The 24,333-nt window shown below is 64.3% G+C and overlaps 1 protein-coding gene across 1 annotated transcript; it reads right to left on the bottom strand.

The window, feature by feature from the left end:
- Positions 1-787: 787 nt before the first annotated feature.
- Positions 788-18,461, bottom strand: CHID1 (chitinase domain containing 1). The gene is made up of 13 exons (XM_080687896.1): positions 18,332-18,461; positions 12,846-12,997; positions 12,287-12,436; positions 11,981-12,113; positions 10,397-10,441; positions 9,630-9,736; positions 9,289-9,350; positions 7,860-7,952; positions 5,348-5,449; positions 4,774-4,929; positions 1,363-1,443; positions 1,164-1,206; positions 788-956 (listed from the first exon to the last, which is right to left on the bottom strand). Exons 2-13 carry the CDS (start codon positions 12,954-12,956, stop codon positions 858-860), a joined length of 1,182 nt encoding a protein of 393 aa, XP_080544022.1. The 5' UTR covers positions 12,957-12,997; positions 18,332-18,461; the 3' UTR covers positions 788-857.
- Positions 18,462-24,333: the final 5,872 nt, after the last annotated feature.

A 24,333-nucleotide genomic window follows, 5' to 3' on the forward strand; every position in this document is an offset into this window, starting at 1 on the left:
GACCTCTCAGGAGCCTCAGGCTGTGGGGCACCTGACACCCGCCCACAACCCCCATTGCGGCCTGCTCCCTGGTCCTGCCTTGGTCAACCCACCAGTGACCACAGGGTGACCCCATGTCCTCCCAACTAGCACAGGCTGAGACCTTGGGAGCTCACACGGACTTTCTTACACGCCAGCAGCCAGTGCCCGGAAGGGAGGTGAGGGCAGTCACAGCAAAGCCGTCTCCCTCCAACCTGCAGCGCCCGCCCTGCGCCCAGCTCCACCAGCCTTCGCTCACTCGGGACACTTGCGGCCCTGGGCAGTGGGGGCAGGGGCCTCCCCGAGGGGACAGCTGTCCTTCAGCTCCTCAATCCGAGTGCCCCCCATGTTCGATCCTGGCAGAGTGGCTGTCCCGCAGGTGCTGGGACTGGCCAGGGCACTGTCATTCCAGTGACCAGAGCCGCTTGCACCAACGGGCTCCCGGGGTCCTGCCGCCAGTCAGGCCCAGGCCCAGCGTCTCTGAGCGGGTTTCGCCAGTGGCCTGACACTTGCTGCGGGGGACTTGGTAGTTTGTTGTCTGTGTGAGGCCCAGGGTGACACGGTGGGGCCGCCCCTGCCAGGAGTCCAGGTCTGGGAGCTGGGTCATTTGGAGGCCGCCAGACCCACCTGAACTACTGGCTGCACGGAGCGGCCGACTCCTGCACCCTGGGGGCGGTGACTGTCCTCGTGGTGGCCCGGCCAGGGCTGTCTCCTCAGGGCACTGCTGGGGAGGGGCCCCGCCCAAGGACTGCAACAGACACGGCCAGGAGGGCAGAGAAAGGTCTGTATTTCCCACGCCCGCGCGTCCATCGCTGAGAAAGGCCTGCCCACAGCTGGGCCTAGAGGAGGTCGTAGAAGTAGTCCAGGCCCTGGCCCAGCTCCCAGATGGACAGCCCGACGCCCAGCTCCCTGGCCAGCTCCAGCCGCATCTGCACGGACTGCAGACAGGGAAGCGTCAGCTGCCTCGTCCCCAGCGCAGCCCTGGTGGACCACGCGCCCCGAAACAGACCCAGGTCTGAGCCCCTTGTCCCCAGAGGGAAGGTCCGACCCTGCACAGACCCCGCTGCCCACCTCGGCCTCGCAGGGCAGGGCTGTGGCTGTCCATCCCTCCCCCGCCCCCCCCCCCCCCCAGGCGGCCCACAAACCTTCAGAGTGGGGTAGAAGATGATGTGTCTCCCTCCTCGGCTTCTGTGAAGGACAATGGGACCGAATGCCTCCCGCTTCTCCTGGCCCCTCCCCCCGGCCCGGGGCTGAGGTCACCTGGGAAGCCCTCAGGGCAGAGGTGGGCTTGTGGCCAGGGGTCCAGGCCAGCCCCTCAGCCCAGGGCTCATCCGGGACGCTCACCTCTTGTACTCGAAGAAGTGCTCGGCCGCCTGGCTGTCCCACTCGATCCGGGGCCTGTGCTCTTTCAGGGTCTGGATGTACCTGGAGAGGCAGGGCTGGTGCCAACACTGGGAGAGGACGGGACTGAGGCAAAGGGGCGAGGGCAGGCCGGCGGTGGGGGGCCTAGCCTTGCCCAGAACTCGACAAAGGCCTGACATCCTGCCAGAGGCCCACGGGGGCCTCATGCACATGGTGGGCAGCTCACTCGGGCTGGTGGCCACGCCTATCACCCCACCCTGTGCGCCCTTCCTCTGTGCAGTGAATCGCTGTCCATCAACAATGTCCCTGCCCACAGGCTGCCCTAAGCTTGGGATGGCTCTGTGGGGGCGCAATGGCCTTCCAGGTGCCCTGGAGGGAGGGGACGTCCCTCCTGACCCTCCACACACTCCACGCCGACCCTCGTTCCACCCTCGTTCCGGTCACAGAGACGCGGACCCCAGGGAAGGCGCTATGGTGGGCTAGCAGTGCCACCAGGGCTAAGGCTTGTCACGGTGGCTCCAGCCATGTGGGGCCTGTGGGGTCTGCCCTCACACCTCCTCTGGGGCCTCAGGCCTGCAGAGGGCAGCCCTGCCGAGCCTGGGGCCTCCCCACAGTGGGCATCAGTACCCCCCAACTCTGGAGGACGACCTCCCCACCACCGTGGAGGCTGTGGCCCAAGCCTACGGGGCATGGGAAAGGAGCTCCTGCGGGTCTAAGCCGGGCAGGGTGAGCCCCTCAGGCCGTCCAGCCTGGTCCCATCCTGGGCACGCGAAGCCCACCAGAGCTGGGAGCTGTGCCCTCCGGGCCCTGGTGGCCCTGCAGCCTGAGACTGCCTGGGAAGCGGGGTGAGGTGGGGGGGGGGGGGAAGGGCGCAGTAAAGGGAGGGTCCTGGGGCATCACCCAAACCCCAGCCCTCCCTCGAGGCAGACATGACCCTGGCCCAGCCGTGGGCAAACTACGGCCCGCGGGCCGGATCCGGCTGTTCTACCCGGTTCTCTTGCTCTCCCCTCTGCTCCTTTACTTTGAATTTATATGAGTTCACACAAACACTCCATCCATGCTTTTGTTCCGGCCCTCCGGTCCAGTTTAAGAACCCATTGTGGCCCTCGAGTCAAAAAGTTTGCCCACCCCTGCCCTGGCCTGTTCCGAAAGCCTCCAGCTGACCTGACTGCCTGTCACAGGCCTGCTCTCTTCACCCACGTGCCCCTCAGCCCCCTCCTGCAGGACCAAAATGGGCGCTGACCTCCATTTGCCCTTGAGGCCCAAGCCTCAGCCGCTTGTCATTCATTCCGGCCCCTAGGGAGGCCCTGCTGGGCGGCAGCATCTGCTCCCGCCAAGGTGAGGCTGGGGTGCAGCACGGGCCAGGCAGCTCACCCTGACGGCAGCCAGCCACACCTGGGCCCCGGGACCCCTCTCCACCACCTGCTTCCCTCAGACCCCCTGAAGCCGGCGCTGGCCGGCCCCTCTCCTGTCAGGGAGGGGCACGTTCGGGAGGGGAGGTCGGCAGGGGCTGCAGCCCGGATGGGATACAGCCTTCCATCCCTGGCTGGGAGCAGCCAGACCCAATGCATCGGAGAGCAGCGGTGTACGTGTGTGAACAGGTGCACAGCCCTCCACGTGCACACATGTACACGTGCGCACATGCATGCGTACACACACACCCCCCTTCAGGTCAGAATGCCTTTTCCGCAGCCCCTGGCCCTTCCGAACAGTTGGGGCTGGTGGCCACTGGGGGCCATGTGGAGCCTTTTGTCATCTGACCCCAAAGCTGGGTTAGGGCTCCGACAACTCCGCTGTGTGAGCTGCTGCTGGGCCCACGTTCAGTGGGTAAATGTTGACCCCACCCCCCAGGTGAGGGGAGATGAACTGTCCCCAGGTCCCTGTGTTTGAGCCCCGGACCTCAGACTGGGACTGGGGTGACTGAGGTTAAGTGAGGTCACTGGGAGGCCCTCACCCAGTGTGACTGGGGTTCTCGTGAGAAGAGGGGATCAGGACACAGACGCGCAGGGACCATGTGGGGACCCGGGGAGGAGAGGCGTCCATACGCCCAGGAGAGGCCTCGGCTCCAGCCTCTGGGACGGGCAGTGAGTGTCTGTGCAGTGGCCTGGGCGAGGACGGTGGTCTCAGGCCAACACCCCTGCAGGCCAGGGATGTGGGGGGGATAGAGCAGGAGTGTGAGGGGGAGGGGATCTTCCCAGAAAGGTCCTGACCAGGAACGAGGGTTCTGACCACAGAACCCCCTGAGAAGGACAACAGCGGCAGCGGCGCGCCCGACCGCCGTCTCTGGACACTCTCCCTGATAGCACCAGGTCTTGAGAAGAGCAGCGGCTCACGTGGTTTCCAGGAGCAAACGGGCACCCAGCACCAGGTTGGGCGCCGCCCACTGGCAGAATGCACACTTGGTGCCCCACCCAGAGCGCAGGCCCGGCGAGGGCTGGCGACAGGACCCAGAGCCAACGGATGCCCGGGCAGACTTTACAGGCTGCAGGGAAGACGAGGGAAGACGCAGAGCCAGTCCCTGGGCCAGCGGTGACAGGACAAGGCCCGGGGGGTCAAGAGCAGAGAGACGGGGCAGGTGGCAGCCACGGGATGTGAAGACGGAAACAAACCCCAAAGAGCAGTCCCCAAAGGGCCCCGGTGTCAGTGGGCCAGGGCCAGGCCCCGGACCTGACACACATGCATTCGAGGCCAGAGGGAAAGTGAGGGGAAAGCAAATGTTTGAAGAAACTGCCAAAATCTTCCTGAATCTGGTAAGAAGAACCCACAGATCCAAAAAGCCCAAGGCAAACCATGTGCAGGAAGGAAGGTCCACGTAGGCCCCGCGCAGTCACCATGGCAGCTGCTGGGCAGCCGCACGGAGGGGCAGCCGCACGCAGGAACAGCGCATGGAGAGACAGCCACATGCAGGGACAGCACCTCCACATGTGGCAGGAAGGTGACAAAGTGACAGCCCGGGGAAAAAGCTGACAACCTAGAGTTCTACACCCAGCAAAAATATCTTCCCTGAAAAGGATGCAAACTAAAGCTGAGCAGAGTCCAGCACCAGCAGAGCTGCAGAGAGGAAGTCGGGTCCACGTGACAAGGCCTCTAGAGGGGAGCTTTGCGGCTTCTCCCCTCCCCGCCAGCGTAGGGGCCACTCACATCGTGAAGGCTGTCCACCCACCCGCTGACAGGAGCAAACACTAGGGTGTCCCAGATTGGATGGTACAAACATGGCCCCCAACTCTGAGGCTCAGAGAGGCTCTGCCTGCAGGCGCCTGGCAAGTGGTCAGCCCCTGCCAGGGCCTCTCGCCTGCTCCACCCATCGCCTCTGGCAGACCTGCAGGCGCATGGAGCAAGGGCCTCAGGGAGGGGCAGCACAGGAGGCGGCCCTGCGTGACAGCCCCAGCTCACCTGGCCCCGATGACAGGCTCGCGGGAGTCCCTGGCGGCCGAGTAGTCCATGCCGTAGAAGTTGAGCCCCAGGAGGATCTTGCTCCGCCACTTGGACTTGGGGTCCAGGACCTGGACACAGGCCCGCACCCAGGACAGCGGAGCATTGGGGCCAGGCCTGCAAGGTGAGGGAGGAGTGGGCTTCAGTGTCAGGCAGAGGCCCTGGGCCCCCCAAACTGGGCAAGGGTGTGTGCACACAGTGGGAAGGGGCGGCGGCCAGCGAGCCTCCCACGGCGGCTTCCTGCTGGACACTCCTGTCTCTATCTGCTTCACCGGGGCCAACCGGGGGCAGGACACCGGGAGAGCACTCCCCTGGGGCCGTCTGTTGTCACCTGTCACGTGCCCCCAAAGTGGAAGGCTGCCAGGCCAATTTGGGCTTTGGAGAATAGGCTGGGCCTCTGTGCCCCGGGACAGCTGGCAGGTGTGGCCCTGAGCCGGCCAGTGGGGAGCCAGGCCTCGCCTTTCTGAGTCCAGCCCTGCTGGCGGTGAGCACGCGTGCACGCAGGCCGGGCGCACAGGGCCCGGAGTCCACTCACTGCTGCGGGGAGGGGTAGTCATAGGTCATGAGGCTGAATCCGTCCAGCACGGGGCCCAGCTGCTCCAACTCCTTGTTTGTGAACATGCCCAGCTGGTCGGTCCTGCACGAGACAAGCATGGCTGCCAGGCCCATCGCACAGCCCGCCGACCCCCAGCCGTCCCCCGAGCTGAGGATGGCAGCTGGCGGTGGGGTTTGCAGCCCAGGCCCCCTCTCCTTGCCACTCCAGCACCTCAGGTCACTCCCTGGAAATCACTCAGCACTCGGTTACAGGGACAGGGGACGGCCTGCGGCATGGTCAGGGCCACATGGCCCACTGGGTCGCTTCTAGGGCCTTGTCCACCCCCAAGACCCCCAGCCTTCGCCCCTAACTGGTGACAGGCGAAGGCCGGCCCACTACTAGGAGGCCCACATCTGCTCCCCACATTCCCAGCCATCCCCACCAGCTATCACCTGGCCGCCCGGCTGGTCCACTCAGCATGAGCCCACCTGCCCCACAAGGGTCACAGGGGACCACTGGCCTGCAGGCTCCTCAGCCTCCCAGCCTGGACCTCTACCTTCCGCATGCAACGCCACCCTCCTCGCCTGTCCCACACCCACAGGTGGCCTGTGCCTGCTGTCCCCTGAGCCACCACTCTGGTGAGGGGGATGGGCTTCGGGGCAGAGGGGCACCCCATCAGGACCTCCCTGACCATGGGGTGACTGCCTGCCAGAAGCTACGGGAACCCAGGTGTGGCTAGAGGGTTGGGGGAGGGGCACAGCCCACATCAAGGTGGACACTTGCCCACCAGGGTGTCCGAGCGGGCACCGGTGGCAGGGCCAGTGCGTGGGGGCTGGGCTCAGCAGGTCCGTTAGAGGTGAGCTCCCTGAGGCTGAGCAGGAGCTGGCCAGAGCCCAGGAGGACCTGCCGGGGCCAGCCCAGGAGGGCCGGCTCTCATCCAGCCAGCTCACTGTGCTGCGCGCGGGCATCCAACCGTGCGTGAAGCGGAGCAAAACCTCCAGGCCCACTGGAGCGCAGTGGTGGCTCCAGGGGGGCGGGCTGTGACCTTGGGAGCGGAGTGCAAGGTCAGCAGTGCTGGGAGGGCCCCGGACAGCACAGCACACAAAGGCACCCGCCCGGCCCGCGTGTGCACGCAGGCCCCTCCCAGGGCGCAGGCTGTGAAGTGGCTGCTGCTGTGGAAACCCGGGAGCGGTGCGCGGAGGAGGCTGAGCGTCAACGAGGTGGCTCCCAGGGCACCGCAGCCAGGCCCGCCCTGGACGCACACCTGTCAGCACACACCTGGCTGCCGGGAGGGGCCGGGGCACGGTCCCTCCCTCCAGCATCCCCCAGGCCACCATACCGACAGCTCCCTTCTTTGGTGGCTACGGGGGAGGGGCCGGTGACACCAGCTCACACACCCACTTCCTGCCTAGGTGCCAAGAGCTGGGCTTGAAGGTTCCTGGGCAGAGGGGGTCCAGCTGGAAGGGGCCCTGCCAGGCCCAGAGGTCGGTCCCTCCAGGGGCGCCCGCCTCTGCCCCCCTCAGCACACCCACTGCGAGTGCTCTCTGCACTGGCCGAAAGCTGTGCGGCTCCGTACCAGTGGACGGCCTGGGCCAGGGAGGGGGCTGCAGGCAGGGTCCCGGCTCCAGTCACAGCACCGGTGAGCTGCCCCCAAACCACCCAAGAACCCAGGAGACCCAGGGAATGGGCGCTGTGTGTCTGCAACCAAGCCCGCTCGGGTGCTCGAGAGTCTGCCAGCCCCGTCACATGTGTGTACCGCATACATGAACGCACATGTCGTGTGGGGGAGGAGGGGCACGGGCTCCCGCCGGCTCGCTCCTGGGGGAGCACCAGCAGCCGCGCTCTGGGTCGGGTGCCAGCTGTGGACACAGGTCTGAAACCCAGCCTGCAGCCCGCCCACCCACTGCAGCCACCGGCCGGATGGGTCCCTGGAAGTGTGGGCACCGTGGGGCCTGAGGGCCGAGTGCGGGCGGGCAGGCAGCCAGGCACACTCTCCCCAGAGAACGGTGCCTGCTTTAAGGGGCATCCGTCTCAGGTGCCCGAGTCTGCAGGCTCCCCGTGGCCTCACTGGGTCTTTTCTGTGAGTCCATCAACCTGCGAACGTCCTTGTGGACATCGCCGGCCGAGGTGCATCTAACCTGGTCCCTCGGGCCTCTGCGGCCCCTCCCCACAGCCCTGCCCCTTTACCGGGTCTGCCCCGGCCCTGACCTTGCGCCTTGGGCAGGGGAGACACGACAGCCACAGCGCCTGGACCCCTCCACCGCCCCGCCCCGCCCACCAGGTTCTGGAAGAAGCCTTGACCGCCACCTGAGCTCCCTGGGGGCCGGGGCTGCCGATGTGGCCGCCGAGTCCAGGGCCTCGCCTGAGGCGAGGGGAAGTGTCTGAAAGACTCCATCCCTCAGACTGAGGGACTTCCAACACGTCCTCGTGGGCGTGGGCGCAGGGACGCGGCCTGGGAGCAGCCCGCCGCCTCCCGTTCCCAGCCCCCAGCCTGAGCGAGCGTGGCCCTTACCCAGGGGTGACAGCCGGAGGGATGACCAGAATGATCAGCAGCCGGGCCTGGTGCAGCGCCTCGGCCATGTGGGTGAGCAGGTGGATGAGGCCCCTGGGAAGAGACGTGAGGTCAGCCCGGGAGACGGACCGAGCCCACGGTCGGGCAGGCGCCCCTCACGGCACTTCCTGCCCTGGAGCCACAGGGTGCCCCAGCCGCTCGGACACCGGCCCGGGGTCCACACGCTGCCCGTGGCGCCCCTCCGGCGCGCCCCAGGACCTCCCCTGCGGTCCGAGTGCATGCGGAGTGCGAGGCCGTCTGGACACCTGACCGGGTAGCAGCACGGCTCTCCTGTCTCCACCCACCCTCTCCGAACCGGCCTCGGCCCAGGGCAGGCGACGGACAGGGAGCCTTCAGAAGCACCTGCTGGTGCAGGGGTCCGAGCACGGGGAGCAGGGACCCCAGCTGCTGTGCACGTGTCCCGCCCCCCCCCCCCCCCCCCCGCAGAAGGCCTGCTCCTGCGTGAGCCTTGGGTGGGGCCGCTCCCCTTGCTCCCTGACGGCGTGTGTCCCACCTGCCCTGAAGACAGGTCCTTGTGGGGACTCTGCTTCCACATGGCCCAGGCCGCCTGCAGCTTCACAGCGGAAGGGGGGCAGCTGGCTCCTAGGGGGACACCGGAGCCCCGGCCCAGCGCCCTCCTGCACAGGAAGGCAAGAGGAACAGGGCTCAGGCTTGGTGCTGAGCGGATTCCTTCCGACAGGAAGGGAGGGACAGCCTGGCCGGGTGGCTCCGTGGTTAGAGCGTAATCCCGCTTCACCAAGGTTGCGGGTTTGGTCCCCGTCAGGGCACATAAAGGAAGCAACCGATGAATGCATCAGTAAGTGGAACAACAAACTACTATTTCTCTCTCTAAAAGAGAGGAATTAAAAGAAAAAAGGAAGTGAACAGAAGGAAGGAGGGGCGGCCAGTCCCAGTACGGGCTGCAGCTGCACCATCCTCTGTGGCGCTGCGGCCACGACGCCGGCAGGAGAGCTGGGTCCCTGCCCTCCGCGGGGTGGCCCCCATGTCCCTGACAGGCCGGGCTGGTGGCTGCTGCGGGTGACTCCACCACGCCGCCCTGCTGGTCACTCTGGCCCAGGGGATGTGGCCTGGGCGGCTGTTCAGTCCCGGAGGCCAGGGCCGTCAATGGAGGCCGGGCTGTGCCCGCAGCCTCTCCTGGCCCCGGGCAGGCTCCTCGTGCTCAGCAGCACCGCCTGCTGGTGTGCGAGCCGACGCGGCACCGCCTGGGGCCCGGCGGGGAGGCTCCTGCTCCTTCCGCCGCCTGCAGGGCAGGCGCAGGGCAGGCCATCAAAGCCGCGACTGTGGGACCAAGGCCTCCCCCCAAGTGGGCTCCCTGCCCCTCCTCTGGCCTCCACGGGACCCCTGGGGCCAGAGCCGCCGGGCCACTCACACGTGCTTCTGGCTCAGCAGCTGGCTCCACACCTCCACCACGAAGCCATCGAAATGCTGGCTCTGAAAGGACCCGGGACAGGTGAGGGGGGTCTGGGACCAGGAGGGAAGCATGGAAGGCAGCCCCCCGCGCCCACCCAGAAAGGTCACGGCCCGAGCTCACGCCACAGGCACAGAAGTGCCTCTCTTAGGGGGGCGTGGGGGTCCCCACCGAGACCAAAGGCAGAGCAGCCAGGGCTGTGCTGTCCACTCACGTCCCCCCCCAACCCAAGCCCTGGGGGCCTGAGGACAGCTGTGCGTCCCCCGAGGCAGGGCCCCCGCCCGGGGAGCGCCAGGCCTCACCTTGGCGACCAGGAGCAAGGTCCTGCTGAGCTCTTCGATCTCGTCCTCGCTGTCCCAGACGCTCTGGAAGTCCTTATGCGTCCAGTCCTCAAACAGGAGCCGAGGCACTAGGGGCACAGGCCCGTGCAGGCAGCGTGACCCTCCTGTGCTCGGCCCCACGCAGAGTGACCACGGGCACCCAGCGTGGTCATCCCAGCAGCTCACGGCCTGGCGAGAGCGGGCCCGGGGTAGGAAGGGTGGAGATGCTGACCCGTGTGCCCACACGCACTGGTCCCGGCTGCCAGACCCCACTCTTCCGCGCCTCGCTGCCAGGATCCCACTGGACCATCTCCCACCCAGACCTGACCCTGCCTGCGGCTCCCCACGCCGCCAACCGCACGTGTCCACTGGCTCCTGCTCCCGGCCTGCCCCAAACTCGCCAGACCCCACGGACCCCCCTGCACTTGGGGACACTGTCCCTCCCCAGCCGGCTGTTCTCAGGGACGGGGCGGGCTTGGTTTTACTCTCGGGCTCGGGCCCCGGACCCTCGCTGGTGACTGAAGAGACTGGTGGAGGAGGCGCTGGCCGTGCTGGGCTGAGGCCGGGTGCACAGACGGGCCACAGGACCCTGGCTGGCCCAGGGCCACGAAAGCTGGCTGGCCACGTTCCTAAGTGGTCGGGGGAGTGACCAATGCGCTGGATCACCCTGGGGCCCACTCATCCACTCACAGGAGGTCACACCAGCCAGGACTCCTTCCCGTGGCCTGTGGTCTAAGGGCTGGACTCACCTATACGGATGCCCTTGGCCTGCTTCCGGACCGTACGCATCCACCCTATGGGACGGGGAGAGGACGGTCAATTCGGGGACACAGCCCCACACCCACCCGACGGAGGAAAGCGCTGCACGAGGCGAGAGCAGAGAGAACTGATGGAGCGGTCCGGGGCCGCCTCCCCGCAGAGCGGCCTGGGCTGGCGGCTCAGACCCGGGACTGTGGCTTGGAGCTGAGGGGGTCCGACAGCGCACTCCGACACTGCCCCCCTGGAATGGCGGAGCCGCACTCCGACACTGCCCCCCTGGAATGGCGGAGCCGCACTCGGACACTGCCCCCCTGGAATGGCGGAGCCGCACTCCGACACTGCCCCCCTGGAATGGCGGAGCCGCACTCGGACACTGCCCCCCTGGAATGGCGGAGCCGCACTCGGACACTGCCCCCCTGGAATGGCGGAGCCGCACTGAGTCTCGAAGCTCTACACCTGGCTGACGTGTGTCCTCTCTGGACCCGAAACGGGGACAGCCACGTAAGCTCAGGCTCAGGCCCACCAAGGCGCTCCCCCCGGACCTGCCCCGAGTCCTGTGACGGCCACGTGGTGAGCGAGTCAGGGCGCTCGGGAGAAGGAGCACGTCTGCAGGGACTGCAGCTCTGGGGGGGGGGGGGGGGGGGCGGCCTCCGGTCAGCGGCACGGGGACCCAGCCCAGCCCTGGCTGAACGAGAGGCCGCCCGGCCTGCGGACGGCGGACAGACGCTTCTCCTGCTCCCTCTGCTCAGCCTCAGCCTCCAGAGAAGCTGAACGGCCCTCCCCGACGTCCCTCCTGGACACCATGCGCCACCCGCCAAGAGGACGGGGATGCAGGCCAACCCCGGGCAGTCACCACACACACGTTCTCACACACGGACACACACGTTCTCACACACGGACACACTCATGTTCTCACACACGGACACACTCATGTTCTCACGCACGGACACACTCATGTTCTCACGCACGGACACACACGTTCTCACTCACTCACGTTCTCACGCACGGACACACTCACGTTCTCACGCACGGACACACTCACGTTCTCACGCACGGACACACTCACGTTCTCACGCACGGACACACTCACGTTCTCACGCACGGACACACACATGTTCTCACGCACGGACACACTCATGTTCTCACACACGGACACACTCATGTTCTCACACACGGACACACTCATGTTCTCACACACGGACACACTCATGTTCTCACACATGGACACACTCATGTTCTCACGCACGGACACACACGTTCTCACACACGAACACACTCATGTTCTCACACACGGACACACTCATGTTCTCACACACGGACACACTCATGTTCTCACACACGGACACACACGTTCTCACACACGGACACACTCATGTTCTCACGCACGGACACACTCATGTTCTCACGCACGGACACACTCATATTCTCACACACGGACACACACGCTCACACACGGACACACTCATGTTCTCACACATGGACACACACGTTTTCACACATGGACACACTCATGTTCTCACACATACAGGCTCACACCACACCCCACTGGGCCGGGAGACGAACAAGGTGAGAACCTTGGTCCACGTCGTGGAGGCCCGTGACCTCGAACATCTCGCGGCCATGCCTCTTCAGCTGCAGCCACACGGGTGAGATCTGTGTGAACTTGGCCCCAAAGACCTTGGTGACGTCGTAGCCATGGCTGTTCCACTGGCAGAGGACAGAGGCCGGTGAGCCCCTGCAGCTGGGCCAGGCGGACGAGCCCCCAGAGGACCCTGCGCCGTTCCCACTGCACCCCGCGGCAGGGGCCTGGGAGGTGAGCACGCAGACCCCAGCCGCCGCCGTGCCCTTGGGACAACCCTGTCCACCGGGGCCCAGCTCACCGGAGTGACATAGCCCAGGACGTCCCCAGCGAAGTGCCTCTCCCGGGCCTTGGCCGAGCAGTAGCTGCGATGCTCCAGAACCACGTCCTCGGCTCTGGGGTCCGTCACCACCAGCCCCCGGTCCTGGACAGGCTTCTCTGCAAACTGAGTCTGGAGCGAAGGCAACGGGGAAGCTCAGCCCCCGCAGGCAGAGGCAGGGCCCGGCCAAGCGGCCTCTGTTCAGCCAGGAGCTGTGCGGGACGCCCCGCGCCGCCGACCGGGCGACAGCAGGGGGAGGCCCGCCCCGCGGAGCTGACAGTCCTGCAGACACACTCTGCCTCCCTGACCGGACTTCACAGATGACCCAGGACGAGTGCTGGTGCGGAAAGCAGCGGAAAGCGGGCGAGGGCAGGAACTGGGACATCGTCACACAAGACAGGCCCAGGGCCAGGGAGCTCTCCCGGGGGCCGCCCTGTCAGCACACCGGGCCACGCCCCCAGGCCACGTGGACACGGGGTCCCGGTGCGAAGAGAGAAGGTGCAAAGGGTCAGCCCTGCAGCCAGGCTCCACGCCGCCTTACCTTCTCCTGCAGGGTCTTGGAGGCAGCCTTCTTGGCGTCTGACTTTGACAGGGTGGTGTGCGCAGAGCCGCAGGCCAGAGCGAGCCAGAGCACGCGGAGGAGCGCCTTCATGGCGGGCAGTCGCAGGGGGTGCAAGCTCGGAGTCCAGGGGGCTGCAGAGAGAGCAGAGCGCCTGGAGGCCACAACGGCGGGGCACCCCCTCTGCCGACGAGGGTCCTTGTCATAGCGGGGCCGGGTCCTCAGGGCACTGGGCTGGGCATTGTGGGCCCCAGGACACAGCCCTGCCCTGGATCAGCCCCAACGGCCGGAGTCCCGCTTCCGGCACCACTGGGCCCATTTCCCGCACAGACAGAGGGGCTTCCCTGCCCCCCCGCCTCGGGGCCATGCTGACCACTGCCGGCCCCCTAAGAGAATGCTGGCTCTCCTTCCCCATCAAACTCAAAGAAGCCCGTCAGCATGGCTCCGTGGTTGAGCATTGACCTATGAACCAGGAGGTCACAGTTCAATTCCTGGTCAGGGCATATGCCCAGGTTGCAGGCTCGATCCCGTGTGGGGTGTGCAGGAGGCAGCCAATCAATGATTCTCTCTCATCATTGAGGTTTCTATCCCCCTCTCTCTCTCTCCCTTCCTCTCTCCGAAAAAAAAAAAAAAAATTATTAAGAACAAAACAAAGCGGTCCAGGCCAGAGGACTTCACTGTGACTAACAGAGCTACGGACACTGGAGAAGACGCGGGCACCTGTTCACATCAACTCGGAGTAGGAAGGCTGTCCCAGCTATGTGCACGACGCTACAGGTCACAGAAAAAACACCAACAGAGCTCACCACGTGAGAACACGAAACTTCCATTTAGAAGACAAAATACACTGAGTGGCCAGATTATGATGATCTCTGAACACATAATAATCTGGCCACTCAACATGTGTGTGTATATATATATGTGTGTGTGTATGTATGTGTGTGTGTGTATATATATATTAGAGGCCCGGTGCATTAATTTGTGTATGGGTGAGGTCTGGCCAGCCTGGCCAGGGGAGGGGACATGGGTGGTTGGTTGGCCGGCCGGCCTGCCTGCTGGTCGAACTCCTGGTCAAGGGGACAATTTGCATATTAGCCTTTTATTACATAGGACATACACTGAGTGGCTAGATTATTATGCATTCAGAGATCAGAATAATCTGGCCACTCAGTGTATATCTATAATAATAGAAGTGTAATATGCAAATCGACCGAAAGACTGAACAGCAGAATGACTGTCCGGACGACCTTCCAGACGACCATGCTATGACACCCACTGGCGCCAGGCTGGCCAAGGCAGGTGCGATGTGATTCGTCCGGGGCCTGGCCATCGCCCCACGATCCCATGATCGCCCTGCAGAGGGAGGCCCAGGCTACCGGCCAGCGGGGTGATCGATCAATAGGGGGGCTTCACGATAGCCCCAAAGAGGGAGGCCCCAGGCTACCCAGCAGCAGCGCCGGGGTGATTGATCACAGGGCTCCCGGACAGTGAGAGGTAACAGGCCGAGCTGAGGGACCCCCCACCCCCAGTGCATGAATTTCGTGCACTGGGCCTCTAGTGTACATACATACGTGTGTGTGTGTGTGTGTATATGTATGTATATACGAAGAACATATAAAGAAACAATAAATGAGAAAAAAAGTACTCAGAACACACTTGCCAGCAAATTCCTACCGTTATCTATGCATAACGCCCAAAGGACTCTTACAAATCAGGGAGAGACTCCAGTAAAAAACGCCCCACTACCTGCTAAGTGGGGGCGTGAAGGGGAGGAACACACAGGCCCCAGTCCCAGAGGCTTCCGGGACCCAGAGGAAAGGACGCTGAACAAGGCAGCGTTTCCACCGTGTGTGAGCTCAGGAGGCTGAGGCCCCGAGGCCCCGGCAGCCCCTCAGCTGTTTCTGGGAGGTCGGGCTGGAGAACCCTTTCTGGGTGACAATCTGCCCGTGAACATGATGCTTTCCGACACGTTTCCTCTCGCGACAGATCCTGCTTGGAAACGCCCCGCCCACGTGGGAGACGCGGGAGGACGTCTGTGGCAGAGAACAGCCTGCAGCTCCTCCTGCTGGGATGGGGCAGGCACTTGGCTCCACCAATGGCAAGAAGCGCACGCACGCAGTACGGTCCGCCCGGGTTTATTGAAAAGTCCGGTGCTCCCCCACTGAGGACAGTAAAAAGGGGACGCCGCCATGTGGGCCGTGCTGGGTCCTCCTTGGCATCATCTGCGTTTTCTCCTTCCGGCACGGGACTTGCCCGAGCTGTGCGGTGCCCGTTAGCCCTCGCTCCCCGCCCCTCCCCAGACCCCACCTCGTCTCTCCCTCGGGGCAGCTGAGTAACCAGCAGCCCAGCCTGGCCGCCGTCCCTGCTGAGGCTTTGGAGGTGCCGGTGTGGCCCTGGCCAGTGTGGCTCCCTGGGCTGGAGCCTTGTCTCGTATACCAAAAGGTCGTGGGCTCGATCCCAGTCAGGTCACACACCCAGGTTGTGGGCTCGATCCTCGGTTGGGGTGTGTGTGGGAGGCAACTGATCTGTTTCACCCTCCTATCGATGTTTCTCTCGCACGCTCCCTCCAGCCCAGCCCAGGGGCCCAGTCCCCACACCAGCGGGCTGGCATCGCACTCCTGGCCAGGCAGGGTGTGCCCCGTTAGGAGCGGACAGAGCCAGGCCCAGACACTATCCTCTCAACCTGCTTCCCCGCCCAAAGCTGCACAGGCTGCTGTCCCTTCCCTGGGGGAGACAGGTGCCCTGGTGCAGACTGGGGGCCCAGGCTACCCTGGGCAGTTTCCATGCCGTGGTGCCCCACACACCCACAGAACCGGGCCTGGGGGCAAGCAGCCGGAGCCCCCTCCCCGGGGGGAACTAAACGCCGGTCCCCAGGGCTGGGAACAGAAGGGACACAGAGCTGCTGGCAAGGGCAGCACTCACCATAACTGCCGTGGCCACTCTGAGGGGGGGTGCGGGAGGGATAAGAGCCACTCCCCAACCTCTGCCCCGCCCCCTCCGTGATGACAGCCAGCATCGGAATCAAGGACGGCAGCCTCTGCCCTACCACCCACCCCAGCGGTGAGACCGGACTCCGTGGGCACAGCCCCAGGTCTGGAAGGGCCTGCGGGAGGGGGCTCTGGCCATGGCAGGGGCAGGCTGCCCAGAATTACCCATCACCCCCCTGGTCAGACTGAGACTGCAGCTGCGAAGCTGTGAGGGGTCAGCTCCTGGCAGCTGGGCCACTGTGGGGCCAGACAGGCCTGAACAATGTGCTCCCACACGCTGCGGAACTGAGGGGAGGGCCGTGCACGGGAGGGACCTGCTGGCAGGAGCTACGTGGAGCGGTGGGAGGGGGCCCACTCCGCGAGGCACCGTCTTTGGCCCCAGACCTCCAACCGTAGGAGTCTCCTCGGCTCCAGGAGTCTCCTCGGCTCCGGGGTAGGGTTAGGGCAGCCTTGGGCAAACTATGGCCCACGGGCCGGATCCGGCTGTTCTATCCGGTTCTCTTGCTCTCCCCTCCGCTCCTTTACTTTGAATTTATATTCGTTCACACAAACACTCCATCCATGCTTTTGTTCCGGCCCTCCGGTCCAGTTTAAGAACCCATGGTGGCCCTCGAGTCAAAAAGTTTGCCCACCCCTGGGTTAGGGTCACCGAGGGTGGAAAGGAATGGAACGAAGCAGGAAGTGCTCCCACAGCAACCTGCAGGCTCGAGGCTGCCCTCCCCACCCTCCCGCCACAGCCTGCCGCCCCTCCTGCTGTCCTGCATGTGGTGGACAGAGACCCCTCCGCCTGACCCGGCCTCTGACCTCACACCACGGGAAAGGACGAAGAGGAAAGGGTGGAGATGGGGCCAATCTGGAGGAAGACAGGCCCTGATGGCTTCAGTGCCGGGAGCAGGGGCACGGGAGGAGGACCAGACCGAGCACAAGGCCCGGTGGGCGCTGCGGCAGACCACCTACACGCGGGGCCAGCGTGGGGATGAGGAGACGCCCGGGGAGAAGCACTTGGCGTGTTGGGCTGCTCCCTGACCAGCAGGGAACTTTCCAGACTGACTGACTGGCACTTGGTGGTGGGGACTAACAGGTGAGCTGTCTGGGGTGCGTGGGGTGCTCCTGCCTGGCGAGGCCGTCTGGGCACCTCCCACAGCTCCCCACTGGGCACTGCACGGAGACATCCACCAGGCCTCTCTGCCAGGCAGAGCGTGTTCTGCCCCACGCGCCCGTGACCTCTTTTGTGTGGGGCGGCCCTGGCAAGCGAGTGGGGTGTGTCGTGACCCAGAGAGGCTGCTTCACACCCAAACCGGGGGCCGCAGGAAGGGGCCTCAGGCCTGTGTGGAGCCACCACCTGAGGCTCCATGCTCGGGGGGACTGTTTCAGCCTCGTGCCCCAAGGACAGCTGGTCCCCGGGGAGACGTGCAAGTGCTTTACATGGAGACGCACAGGAAGAGAGGTGTTTCGGCCCCGTGACCAAAGGACTGAGCCCCTGCGGTGACGTCCAAGTGTTTTCCATCCAGGACCACAGAGATGGTGTTGGCCACAGCCCGGTTCATGCGCACACGCCAAGCGTGGACACATGTACGTGTGTGCTGATCGGAGCTCCTGTCCTGGGACTTCCTCCGATCGTTCCTCTTCCTTTCCAGACGCTGGTTGGTGCTGCTCAGGGGCGTGCCGTTTTGAGAAGTGCTGACCGGTGTGTCGAGGGTCCCTCCCTGACACCAGGCTGGACGCTGAGCCGCCTTTGTCTTCAACAGAACGGCCAGGGCGACGGTCACTCAGCCCAGCCGGCGCCTCTGAGTGCCCGTTCTGTGGCCAACGGGGTCCTGCGGGAGCGGCGAGCGCTCTTGGACGTGAAGGCCCCGTGGAAGCAGGCGCGCAGGCCCGGCGCCATTTATGGACCACGTGCTGCTGAGGCCCGGAGCCCGCCACGAGGTCTCCACACCGCAGGCGCCTTCCGTGGAGTGGCCACTGCGCTCCACTGACGCCAGGGCGTGGGCACAAGAGTGCCCCAGGGTCGGGTTCTCCACCAGCCGCTGGGCCCTGGCCCCTCTGGGCTCAGCTCTGGTGACCCGGTGGGCAACGCTGAGCGAGGTGGGGTCCAGGCCAGTGCACCCCAACCAGCATGGGGTCGCCTGCCCCCGGGGACCGGGCAGCCCCCACTCTCCCGGCCGCACCGCCTGCTCACGGCCACCTGCTCACAGTCACACGAAGCCGCGCTCTCCCACTCAGGACCGTACTCCCACTCGCTCGTCCACACCGGCCCACGCTCGCTGCGCCTCCGCTCACGTCCTCCCCCACACGCTGCCCGTCGCCCACGTCCTCTCGCTCCCACACCCCCTCGCGTCCACACCGGCCTCTCGCCGCTCTCCCTCGCGCCGCCCGCGCGCCCACTTCGCGGAGGGGAACTGAGGCCGCGCGAGGAGGAGGCGCCGGCGCCGGGACGCGCGGGGCGCGGGCACTACCCCGGCCGGCCGCCGCGGGGCTCACCTTCATGTCCCGGAGGCCGGCCGGACCACCCTCGCGCGCGGCCGGAAGACGCTCGCCAGCGCCGCCGGAAGTCCCGCCCCAGGACGCTCGCGCGCTCCGCCGCTGTGCCACGCCAGTTCCGCGCCGCCACCGACACGCCGGGCACGCTGGGGCGGGGCCGAGGGGAGGAGCCTGAATTGGGCGGGGCCTGACGATGGGCTGGGGGGCGGGTCGAAGGGGGAAGAGCCGTGGCGAGGGGCGGGGCCAGTATGGGCAAGGGGCGTGATCAAATGGGCGGGGCCGAGGAGCTGGGCGGTGCACGGACCCCGCGTCCTCAGTGGGGTGGTGAGCGCCCGCCTGCCGGTCGTTTCGCGGGTTGCCGCGCGGGGTCGGGGTTCCGGGGGGCGTGGAGGTCCTCTCGTGGGCACCGCGGCGTGTCCGGGAGGCGGTCCCCTTGCCTCCGCAGCTCATGCTCTCCCTGGAAGCCTGTGCGCCTTGCGCGACGACAGCGCTGCAGCCAAGTGTGACCACCAGGGGGCGCCCGAGGCTCCAGATCCACAGCCTGCCGTGGGCGCGTGGAGGAGGGGACCGCGCAGGACCGGCCTCACCGGCTTCCACGATCTTCTCTCTTGGACACGGGAATCGCCTCCCAGGCTTTCCTCCTACCCTTTTGGTGGCCTCCCCCGCAGCCTAGCCTTCCTCCGCCCTCCCCCGCATCTTCCCCGCATCTCCCTGGAGGAGTACATCTCAGCCCTCGCCTTCAGTCATCCTCCAGGGGCTGGTGGTGCCCACACGCTGTCTGGAGCAGGGACCCAAAACCCCACATGCCCCAGACCCGGCGCTGTCTCTGTGCTTGTCTCCAGGAACAGTGGCACCATCTTTCAGATGCAAAGAGAACCTCTCTGCCTCAGCTCCCAGTAAGAGGTGTCCGCCCTGGCCTGGCCTGGACGCAGACGTGGCCAGCAGTTTTACTCACTTGATACACGCGAACAGATTTCCCCCACCCATCCCTAGCCGTTCCCGGCCGTTTCCTGCAGAAAACCGCACAGCTGGTCCCCACCCTGGCCCTGCCCGGCAAGGCCAGGACCCCTGCTGAGCTGTTTCCCCATTTCTGCTGCGTGAGAGGCTTCTCCTTGAGCTGAGCTTTGTTTTTTTCTTTCTCTTCCCCATATTTCCTGCCCGTCTTCCAGAGGGTGGTTCGGGCTGGTGTGTGCTGATGCATGTCATGTACCAACTGTCACGTGTCCCGGGGCCGCTCGGTGTCCCTGGCACCCAGCTCAGCCCCGAGGCCTGACCTTTGGGGTACTGATCCCAAGTCAGGCAGAGCTCTGGAGAGGCCCCCACGAGCTGTGCCAGAGGTCCTGTCCGTGGTGCCGTCCCAGGAATGCCACGCAGCATCACGGGTCTCTCACTGAGAAAGGCACTTAGTCGTGGGTGCCATTGGCTTCAGGGGTCCTTGGCGCTAAAGCCCTGTACGATCCACTCAGGGTTCACTCGGGGCCAGCACTGCAGACCCCAAGAGCAGTGGGAGGGCCAGGGAGGCTGGCCCCTGCCCCCACTGCAGAGCCCCCACCGGGCAGCATTCCCCGGGGTCCTGACACAGCTGTCAGCCTCCCAGCTGCCCCGGCTGGTGCCAAGGCGCCCCCTGTGGAAAGCTGGAAGTGCGTACACATCGTTCAGCCACAGGAAGACTTAGAGGAGGCCCAGAAAGCCTGCAGAGAGTTAGAGTCAGAGCGTCGGCTTCTGCATAATTAAGTGAAACCTGAACACATGGGTAGTTTGTGTTCCCGGGACATTTGAGATAACTCGGGGTTCAGCACACTCACAGAGTCCATCTCATGAGGGCGTGAGCTCTTCAGGCGCCGAGATTTTGTGCTCCGGTCAGACAAGCTGACGTACTTAAGGAGGAAGTAAAAGAGACCTCATTTATAAGCTCGTTTCTGAGCGTTGAAGATGCCTAATTGACTGAGTTTGTGGATGGGACCAAATATTATGCGGAGGCCCCTTAAAAATGACTTCAAAGTCTGCGAGGCTTTCAAAGGGAGTAACCGGGTTTGTAAAATGGAACTTAACAGGTTAAGAAATTAGGTTTTGGCCCTGGCCGGTTTGGCTCAGTGGATAGAGCGTCTGCCTGCGGACTCAAGGGTCCCGGGTTCGATTCCGGTCAAGGGCATGTACCTTGGTTGCGGGCACATCCCCAGTAGGGGATGTGCAGGAGGCAGCTGATCGATGTTTCTCTCTCATCAATGTTTCTAACTCTCTATCCCTCTCCCTTCCTCTCTGTAAAAAGTCAATAAAAGATATTAAAAAAAAAAAAGAAATTAGGTTTTGAATGTACAACATCCATAAGGCCTAATTATTTAAATTTAAGTGAAATCTGAGTGTAAGTCCCTGTCCAGGCCGAGGTTCTGGCTCTGAGTGTGAGCCCGGCGGGCCCCCCACACGGCTCTCCTTGTTCCCGGCGTGTGAGGGCAGAGGGCACTAGAGGTCAGAGAGGGCAGGCGGGCCTCGGGGAGCCAGGGGCCGGCAGACAAGCCCTTCTGCTGCACCCGGACCCTTTCTAGTCGGGGTGCTGGCCGGTTGAGGGTCCCGGCCAGAGGCTGTCTCTCCAGGACGGCCCCACGGCGTCCCTGCGCTACCATGGGGAGCCCAGATGTGGCTGGTGCCACGAGACCACACCACACCCTGTGGCTGTGGAGCTTCTGGGGCTGGACTTGTGCCTCCCGCCGCTGGCCAGCGCTCCTGGGGGCCTTCCTCCCTTGCTGAGCCAGCAGAAGGCCAGGCCCTTCCCAGCAGGAACAGCCATGACTTGTCCTGTTTTAACAGAGGCCTTGGCCCGGGGTGGCCCCCAGGGCAGGGCCCCGGCCACTATCACGGGCCGTGTCCTGTCACCCCTGGACCCTGACCCAGTCCTGCTCGGAGGCCGGAAGCCCAGGAAGAGAAACACACACATCAGGATTTCCTGCTGCCCAGCGCCCCCGCCCGCGCCCGCGGGGAGACATCCTCCCTGGGTGCTGGGCAAGCCGAGTCCAGCGAGGGGGGCGCGGCCGCGGCACGTCCCCCCGCGGCGAGGCTTCCGGATGGAGCTGCAGGGCCAGCGCCGCGGACTTTCTGTTTGCGGCCCACGTGTGGCCCCGGCAGCGCCCTGGCTTTGGTCGGGAGACTGACGGGCATCGTGTGTTGCGGGTGTCGCTGGGCCGAGGTGGGCGTCGGGGGGGGGGGGGAGGGCGGGGGACCCTGCCTGGGCTCATCTCACACTTCTCATCTCCCCCCCCCCACCTTAAATGCCATCACCCGGGAGGGACAGCGTGCGTGTCCAATGGATCCGAGGGGCAGCATTTCGTGGGGTGAATGGTGGACCCCAAAAGGTTGTCCCTGTCCCCAACCCCAGCTCCTGTGAGGCCACTTGCTTGGCAATGGGGTCTCCGCAGATGTCCCTGGGGCCGGGGGTGAGGTCGCCTTGCCTTTAGAGCGAGCCCTGACTCCAGTGACTGGGTCCTCATAGGAGGAAAGAGATGGAGAGTCTCAGCCCACGGACCTGACGGGGCACCCGAGCTGGTGGGGGCAGAACTGGGGTCACGCAGCCCCCGGGAGCTAGAAGGGAGGCGGGAACAGTCTCCCCAGGCCCTGCAACGCCTTGATCTTGGACTTCCGGCCTCCAGGACGGGGAGAACCAGTTCTGGGGCCATTGGCGGTCACTGTTACAATGGCCCCGGACGCTGCCCCCGCGGTGCCGAGGCCTGACCCGATGTTTCCACGCTGTCTTCTTTCCCAAAGGGGGCTTTCTCAGGCTAGCCTTTCTGATATTGTCAATCTTCACGTGAGAACATTTCCCCCGTTGAGATATATTTATATTTAGTGAGTGGAAGGGAGGGAGGCAGGGAAGGGGGAGCGAGAGAAACATCGATGTGAAAGAGACACATGGGTTGGTTGCCTCCTGCATGTGCCCCCACGGGCCGGGAATGGAACCTGCAACCCAGGAATGTGCTCTTGAACGGGATTGGAACCCACCACCCTTCGGGGTGTACGTTGACGCTCTAACCACTGGACGATACTGAACAGGGCCGGCTAATCTTAAAATGGCACACGTTCTGCCCTGGCCGGGTGCTCAGTGGTTGGAGCATCGACCCGTACACCAGAAGGTTGTGGGTTTGATCCCCAGTTAGGGCATGTGTGGGAGGCAACCAACTGCTGTTTCTCTCACCTCTCTCTCTCTCTCTCTCTCAAAAATCAATAAAAAGAGCCCAGCTGCTGTGGCTCAGTGGTTGAGCGTCGATCTATGAACCAGGAGGTCATGGTTCAATTCCTGGTCAGGGCACATGCCCGGGTTGCAGGCTCCATCCCCAGTGAGGGGTGTGCAGGAGGCAGCCGACCAGTGATTTTCTCTCATCATTGATGTTTCTCTCTCTCTCTCTCTCTCTCTCTCTCTTCCTCTCTGAAATCAGTAAAAAACATTTAAAAAAAGAAAAAAGAACGTGACCTTACTTGGAAACAGTGTCATCGCAGATTGAGTGAAGATGTGTTCACAGGGCGGGCCCCTAGTCTAAAGGGACTCGAGTCGTTAGAAAAAGGGGAAATTGGGACTGAGGGCCGGGCACAGAGGGAAGATGCCCGTCTCTGAGGAGAGGCCGGGCCTGCCCCTCCCGCAGCCCCGAGGGGCCAGCCCTGTGACCCCTCCAGCGCAGACATGCAGTCTCTGGCGGACGCTAAACCTCCGAGTCCCTCTCTGCATTAGATCCAGGAATTCCTGGCATCTCAACCCTGTTTGTTTCATTTTAAAACTTGTTTTTATTGATTGCAGAGAGGAAGGGAAAGGGAGAGAGAGAGATGGAAACATCAATGATGAGAGAGAATCGTGGATCGGCTGCCTCCGGCACAACCTACACTGGGGATCGAGCCCACCACCTGGGCATGTGCCCTGAAGGGGAATTGAACTGTGACTTCCCGGTTCATAGGTAGATACTCAACCACTGAGCCACACCGGCCACCCTGACTCCAGCCCCCAGGCAGTCAGTGGCGTGGCTGCCTGTGCCTGCTCAGGTGATCCAGGTGCTGGCTGGGCTGTCTGAGGGCGGCTCCCTGGGGATGCACCCCCCCCCACTCTGCAGGACTGAACCCCATCTCTCACCGTCAGGGGCTCTGCCTTCCCGCTCTGGGTGCGACTTTGTGTTGAGACCTGACTCTCCCAGGTGTCAAGGGATGGGCCGGCCAGGGGGCTTTGAGGGCGACTGAGTTTTCTCTTACAAAGTAACCCCTTCATTGGATGTCATGACCGGGTCTTCGGCTACGGAGACAACTTCATCCAATGAGGGGAGGCTGGCGGCGGGGTGGGGGGTGGGGCGCTAGGGAAGCAGGGCGTGGGGTCTTGCCTGGGGGATCCTCATTTCCCCATTTATGGCCTTGCAGCTCCCTGGGCCCCACGCGTGCCCCGCCAGCGAACCAGCTTTCCTGTAAGATGTGGGGAGGCCGCAGGCTCAATGTCTGTGGCTGTTTTGCAACAACCCAATCCAGCTGTGTGTGGCTTTGGGCCCCGTTCCGTGGCTGCAAGATGACAACCGCCGGGTGAGCAGCTAGGGACCTGGCTCCTCCCTGCCCTCCTTCAGGTGCAGCTCTGCCTGAAGCACCCCCCCCCACCGCTCCCCGAATTCTTAAATTCCTCCTGCTGCACATGGGCCATGGCCTGGAGGCTCTTGGTCCCATGAGGCTCTGGGCCCCGGAGACTGGCCTTCCCCAAGCATGTCATTCCTGGTGACCACAGGGAGCCACCAGGTGCCAAGGACTCCCACCTCCTTGTCCCTGAATAGGCCTGGGTGCTCAGGCCTCTAGCCATCCCTGAACCAGGCCACCAACTCCAGTTTTCTGGAAGGATCGCTGTCGGAAACCCATTTCACAGATTATGGGAAGGAAGCCGCGTTCTCACAGACCCCACAGGAGGCCTGAGGAGGCTCAGGTGTTGGTAGGAGCAAGGCCACCGCAGGACAGCCCCAGACCCACTGGCCGCACTGCAGGCTTGGGGCTCCCCA

The sequence above is a fragment of the Plecotus auritus genome, assembly GCF_963455305.1.
Source record: "Plecotus auritus genome assembly, chromosome: 9".
NCBI lineage: Eukaryota > Metazoa > Chordata > Mammalia > Chiroptera > Vespertilionidae > Plecotus > Plecotus auritus.

Coding starts and splice junctions, on each gene's coding strand:
- CHID1 (XM_080687896.1), bottom strand. CDS start 12,956: ATGAAGGCGCTCCTCCGCGTGCTCTGGCTCGCTCTGGCCTGCGGCTCT. Junction 12,114..12,286: donor TCCTGGGCTATGTCACTCCG/GTGAGCTGGGCC, acceptor GTCCTCTGCCAG/TGGAACAGCCATGGCTACGA. Junction 1,207..1,362: donor CACTTCTTCGAGTACAAGAG/GTGAGCGTCCCG, acceptor TGTCCTTCACAG/AAGCCGAGGAGGGAGACACA.